This window comes from Zonotrichia albicollis, chromosome 9 (assembly GCF_047830755.1).
Source record: "Zonotrichia albicollis isolate bZonAlb1 chromosome 9, bZonAlb1.hap1, whole genome shotgun sequence".
In the NCBI taxonomy this organism is placed as follows: domain Eukaryota; kingdom Metazoa; phylum Chordata; class Aves; order Passeriformes; family Passerellidae; genus Zonotrichia; species Zonotrichia albicollis.
Window position 1 is genome coordinate 4,969,780 of NC_133827.1, and position 6,400 is coordinate 4,976,179.

General features: G+C 51.6%; 1 protein-coding gene across 1 annotated transcript; it reads right to left on the reverse strand.

The window, feature by feature from the left end:
- Nucleotides 1-2,007: 2,007 nt before the first annotated feature.
- Nucleotides 2,008-2,973, reverse strand: LOC141730009 (olfactory receptor 14A16-like). The gene has a single exon (XM_074546650.1). It carries the CDS (start codon nucleotides 2,938-2,940, stop codon nucleotides 2,008-2,010), a length of 933 nt encoding a protein of 310 aa, XP_074402751.1. The 5' UTR covers nucleotides 2,941-2,973.
- Between the last annotated feature and the right edge of the window lie 3,427 nt (nucleotides 2,974-6,400).

The window sequence follows — 6,400 nt, forward strand, 5'->3', positions numbered from 1 at the left end:
TTTGTGTTTCATTAGGCTAATTCACTCAGTGATTCAAAAGATGCAGATTATAACAATGTCTCTAAATTCAGAATCAGCAGAAAAAGGAAAACCAAGATCTAAAATGGTATTTAAAGCTAAATTGACGCCTCTTAAAGAACAAGGACCTAAAAAGATTGAAATAGACCAGGAAATGCTAACTAAACTTGAAAGAGAGTGTGAAAGACTAGAAGCAGTAATAGAAATGCTGGAAAAGTTTGAAGCTGAAAAGAGACAACGAGAAAACCAAAATTTTAAAAAATATAAAAGATATCAGGGTACAGCTTTTTAAATACAGCACGAATCATAATGATCAAAAAGAGAAATGGGGGATTTGTAATAAATAGGTATGATTCGTGCTGGTAAAAATTGAAACAGTAATCAATATTGATACAGTAATTAATATTTGAGAATAATAAAACAGTTAATAGTTAAAAGTTGTAATGCCAAAGAAGAGAGGGAAAGGAGGGGCTCCACCCACCCCCCCCCTTCTCAGCAGATGTTCTCAAGGACCACAGGAAAGAAGCTGAAGATGCAGTTGCTAAAAATGACCAAGAACCCGGTTGGGTCCCAAGAAAATGCTTATTATAAGGGATTTATTGCCTTGATATGCAGATGCAGTGATAGGTTAGTCTTGCCTTACATTGTACTGGCTTGGTGTGCATGTGTAACCCAAAGGTGAATTAAAGGACAGCGAAGAAGACTACAGGGCCTTCATCAGTGACGACCCCCAAAGACTTGTGTGACCACCAAACCAAGTGGTGGCGCATGCGTGGTAAAGGTGGTAATGAAGGCAGAGACAGAAAAGCAACCAACCAAAATTAGGAGGAGATCGCATTGACACATGGCATATAAGGGGTGACTTTTACTTGGCAAGCTTGTATGTGAAGTGGCAAGGGTCATTGGACCCTGCCCTCTGTACCCCGCGGTTGTTTTTGCTTATGCGCTATTATTTGAACCAAATTATCTCTGACTTATATATATATATTTTTAACTATTTAATTAAAATTGTTGCTACCTTAAATATTGTTTGGGGTTTTTTTGATGGGATAATTGGGCAAACATAACAACGTCCCCACAGCAACAGCATGGGGGTGCTCCCCCTGCTCTGTGCAATACAAACAGGGGCTGCTGAGCCAGTGCTGCCGTGTCTGTGCCTGCAAGGATGGGGCACCTGTGTGAGCTGGGGGAGAGGCCAGGGCTGCAGAGGGGGGATGTTGTTGGCAGCCCCATAAGAACGCTCTGAAACGCTGCCCTCGGCTGTCCAGCGCACTGGAGATGGATCAGCCCCTGCTCTGCTGCTCCTTCCCATCTCCCCCAGGGCCCTTGCAGAGCCCCAGCCATGCTGTTTGCCCCCAGACTGCCCACGGCCAGCCTGGGGCTGCTCACGGCGGTTTCTGTGCTGAGCATTGGCCTGGCCGTGTTTTAGAGAGAGCCTGGGCAAGGAGCCTGGAGCCCCCAGGGCCTGGCCTGAGGCGTCAGCGCTGCCCCAGCAGTGCCCGTGGCCTGTCCCTGCTGCAGCCCCGGCACTGCCACCCCCAGGGCTGTGCCCGGCCCTGAGAGCACTCAGGCCCTGCAGCAACACCAGGGCCACCAGGGCAGCAGGGCAGGGCCACGGCAGCAGCACCGGCAACACCAAGTGCTGCTGCTGTTGGGCACAGCTGCTGGGCCAGCACTGATCTGCCCCCAGCTCTGCACACAGACATTGCTGCTGCAGCTCCAGAGAAGGCAACAAAAGGGCATCTCAGCAGAAAACTCTGCTGGGAGATCCTTTAGCTCCTTTAAAGCCACCAAGAGTGCAACCCCTCATTGATACAGCCTGTGGCCACAGTGAAGGTAGAGGAACAAAATTACAAATAGCACAATGACTTTTTTTTGTAGATATTATTTCAAACGTAAAACAAAGAAAAAGAACTTCCAAAATGAAACCAGCATGAAGCATCAAAGATGACCTTTATTACAAGTGATTTGCAGAAATTGGCCTGAAGTTTAATGTTCTTGAAACCATCCAGTCATCAGTTTCCACACTGCAGCCTTGAGCTCCTGGTTCCTCAGGCTGTAGATGAGGGGGTTCAGGGCTGGAGGCACCACTGAGTACAGAACTGACAGGGCCAGATCCAGGGATGGGGAGGACATGGAGGGGGGCTTCAAGTGAGCAAGTACGCCAGTGCTGACAAATAGGGAGACCACGACCAGGTGAGGGAGGCAGGTGGAAAAGGCTTTGTGTCGTCCCTGCTCAGAGGGGATCCTCAGCACAATCCTGAAAATCTGCACATAGGAGAAAACAATGAACACAAAACAACCGAGTCCTAGAAAGACACCAACTGAAAGAAGCCCAAGTTCCCTGATATAGGATTTGGAGCAGGAGAGCTTGAGGATCTGTGGGATTTCACAGAAGAACTGGCCCAGGGCATTGCCATGGCACAGGGGCAGGGAAAATGTATTGGCTGTGTGCAGCAGTGAATAGATAAAGGCACTGGCCCAGGCAGCTGCTGCCATGTGGGCACAAGCTCTGCTGCCCAGGAGGGTCCCGTAGTGCAGGGGTTTGCAGATGGACACGTAGCGGTCGTAGCACATGATGGTCAAGAATGAAATCTCTGCTGAGATGAAAACTACGAGAATAAATAACTGTGCAGCACATCCTGTGTAGGAGATGTTCCTGGTGTCCCAGAGGGAATTGTGCATGGCTTTGGGGACAGTGGTGCAGATGGAGCCCAGGTCAGCGAGGGCCAGGTTGAGCAGGAAGAAGAACATGGGCGTGTGCAGGTGGTGGCCGCAGGCTACGGCGCTGATGATGAGGCCGTTGCCCAGGAGGGCAGCCAGGAAGATGCCCAGCAAGAGGCAGAAGTGCAGGAGCTGCAGCTGCCGCGTGTCTGCCAATGGCAGCAGGAGGAAGTGCCTGATGGAGCTGCTGTTGGACATTTGCTGGGGCTGTACATGGGGACCTGTTCATGGAGGAAAAGACTTTGAAGAGTTAAAGGAGATAGCTGCAACCAAAATCAAAGCCTTTTCCCATGCACCTTACCCTGGAACACACACAGACACAGTTCTGTTTTCAAGAGTTGGTTTCCTTGAAAGCTTCCCTATACCTCTGCTGGTGTACTTGACTATCAGAAACCTTCAGGATTTCTACTGCCCTCAGGGAATAGAGAGCATGTTCTGTGAGGCAGAGTGATAAATGGAGAGTGAGGGGAGATGTTCTGGAATTCTGACCTGTTCAGAATTTCTCTGGGCTTTAACCTCTCTCAGGTGGAGGGTGATCACCCCTCATGTTTCCCTTGAAAATTCCCCAGGCACTGCTGAGAGCAGATGGATCCCCACAGCCCAGCTCCACATTTGCAGCCAAGAACTGAAGTTGTTCATTTCACCAACCCAGCAGCATTTTCAGTGTCAGAACACCTCTGCCTTTCCACATCAATCTTACAACTCAGAGATGCCCTAGGACAGGTTTGCACCCTGGATTGAAGCTCCCAGCTTGGAATGAAATCTCAGGGAGACTTCCAAGTGTCCTTATGATGGCATTGGATTGAGGGAGATGCAGCTCCTTCCCTGGCTGCCCTGACAGCATTGCCCAGAGCTGGGCACTGGGGACAGCATCACCCTGAGCCAGCTGTGCCCCCTGCCAGAGCCCCCAGGGCCGGGCAGCTGCTCCCAGCCCTGTGCTCTGCAGAGGGAACTGGGCCCGGGGCTGCAGAGCTGCCCCACGGCTCTGCTGCAGCTCTGCCTGCACAGGAGGGGCTGCACGCCTTGGAGCCCCGGCCCTGAGGGCAGAGGCTGGGCTGGGGCACAGGAGGGAGGGGGCTTGTTCAGAGGGAGGGGCTGCACTGGAGGGGATCCTGTGGGCATCTCTAACCTCTCCCTGCCACAGCATTGCTGGGTTTTGTTTTCTCTCACTGCCTGATCTTCTCTTTGCTTCCTTGAGATTTCCCTCCTGCAGATGTTTCCCTGTGCCTGATCTCTCTCTGACAGAACTCACAGACCCCAAATCTCTGTGCCCTCTCCTTGGCCCTACAGAACCCTGCCTGCTTGCAGGGCACTGCCTGAGGGCAGGTTCTGTTTGCAGGTGGGACAAAGGACAGCTCAGACTGAGCCTGATGGGTCCAGCAAAGGTGATGCTGGTGCTGTCCATGGGCAGAGAGGCTGCAAGCACATTAGGGATCTCCTGTGAATCTACGGAACACGAAAATAACAGTTCCAATGTCTCAGAAACTTTTAAAATTCCATAATTATAATTCATAACCAATATTTAATATTAATGCCCCCGCTCCCTGCCATTCTTCACTATTAGGAAGCTGAATACAAAGTCTTTGGAAATGTCCTAATTTTTAATGAAATCCTTGTATTGGAAATATTTTATGACTGAACAGCATTCCTGAGCATGTCAAAGCTTCATGAGCATTTCACCTCCCCTGCACCAGAAATATTCAGAGATTTACTCACAGAGTCTGGAGGCATTGGGATGTTCCAGCTTTAGGAGATCACTCCAGGAGCTGCAGCTGCATTGTCCTGCAGCCAGAGGTTCCTGGGCCAAGGGCTGGCAGTGATTGTGCCCCAGGCACTTCTCAGCACCTTCCCAGCCCTGACTGATTGAAGCTCTCTGTGCCTCTCTGCTGTGCCCGAGGTGGCTGCAGGCAGTGCCCCAGCCCTGCTGGGCTGGCAGAAGAGCTGCTCATCAAGAGAAATGTGCTTTTGAAGCTCTTCTTGGTTACCAGGAGCTGCCTCTGTGCCAGGAGCCCAGCCCAGCTCAGCAGCACAGACACAGCACAAGGACTTTAATGACCCTCTCGGGGCTTTGGTGTTGTTTACATCAGAACCAGTCCCTCAGAGTGTCTTCAAAAAACTTCTCAAGAACTCAAAATTAAATTGAAACTCTGAAGTTTCTTGAATTTTTTATGGGTCCCATTGAGGAACTCAACTCAGAAAGTGTCCCCAGGTTCCAGTCCAAGCAGAACACTGGAAGAAGTGATGACAGCTGGGGACAAACAAGGCAAAGGTGTCTCTGGTGCTGAGCAAAGCTGGGTGTGTTTGAGGAATGCAAAGGGCCAAGGCCTGAGCCCCAGCCCCTGGCCAGGCAGATCCTGTCCCTCCCTCCTTGCTCATGGCTCTATCTGGGATGGTCACTGGGATGTGGGGATGTGCAATGGCAAGGGCAGGAGCATGGGGCGGCCCCTGCCAGGCTGCTGAGCAGGGACAAGGAGGCAATGAGGCACCAGGCCTGCAAGGGTTACTTGTCTCCTGCTCCTGCCTCAGGCCCAGGGCCAGCAGCCATGGCCAAAGTGCTGCCCAAGTTGGCTCTGGCAGGGCTGTCTTGCAGCTGCTGCCCATCCCTGTGCCCTGTGCAGCCCAGGCTGTCCCATAGTGTCCCTGCCCTGCGCCTCTGTCCCTGCAGGCTGTTGGCATCCCCCGGCTGCCCCACCTGGCTGGCCCCTTCCTTTGCTGACAGCTCTGCCTCCTGCCTGCCTCTGCCTACCCACACAAAGCCTGGGGCTTACCCAGATTCCTTCTGGGAGCCATGTTGCACCCCAGCCCTGCCCTGGGAGGGAAATTCCTTTCTCTTTGGGTCCTGTCTGGCCCTCCCTACCTGCCCTTTGCATTAATTCTTTCTCTGTGTGTTCTCTACTATGTCAAAAGGAGCCACCATCTCTGAAACCACCCTCCAGTCCCTCCCAGGGCTCTCCTCTGCTGTCCTCCTTCTCCACCCCACTGAGCACAGAGATGCTTTGTCCCTATATTGTGCTCATGTGCTTCAGGCCTCCAAACCCCACCTTGGGAGATCTCTGGGCCCTCTCCAAGGTATTGGCAAATGAAAGCATTCTGCTCATAGTCTACAAAAATCACCTCAGGACAAGACCAGTCAGACCTGTGTGTCCTGGCTACTTTTGCCTTGGAGCAATCCTTGACTAGATGGAATTTTTTAGGCCGAATTTCAGTTTTGCCCAAGGGCACTTTGATGTGAACAAGGATTCTCTTCCACTGGAAGGAAAACAGACGCCCAGTGTTTCAGGGGCAGATGAGCAGCAGCCACCAAGGGCCAAGGCGAGCCAGACCTTTCTGGAATTGCAGCTTGTGCCTGAGAGAAATCTGTGGATACACATAATTTGGGAGGTAGAATACAAGTTTTGGCCACTGGTCCCTTGGTGAAAAGGCCATTTGTTTTCCATCTGAAGCAAAGCAGAGAGCCCCAGGGTTTGATGGTAGATGAGAAGCAGCCCCTGGGAGGCCAAGCCAGCCAAACATGTCTCTCCTGGCAGCTTTTGCTTGGGAGCTCTCCTTGGATATATGAAATTTAGGGCCCAAATCTCAAATTTGGCCACGGTCCCTGGATGAGGAGACTGTTCTATTTCCATCACAAGGAAGGCAGAGAGCCCCAGTGTTTCAGGGG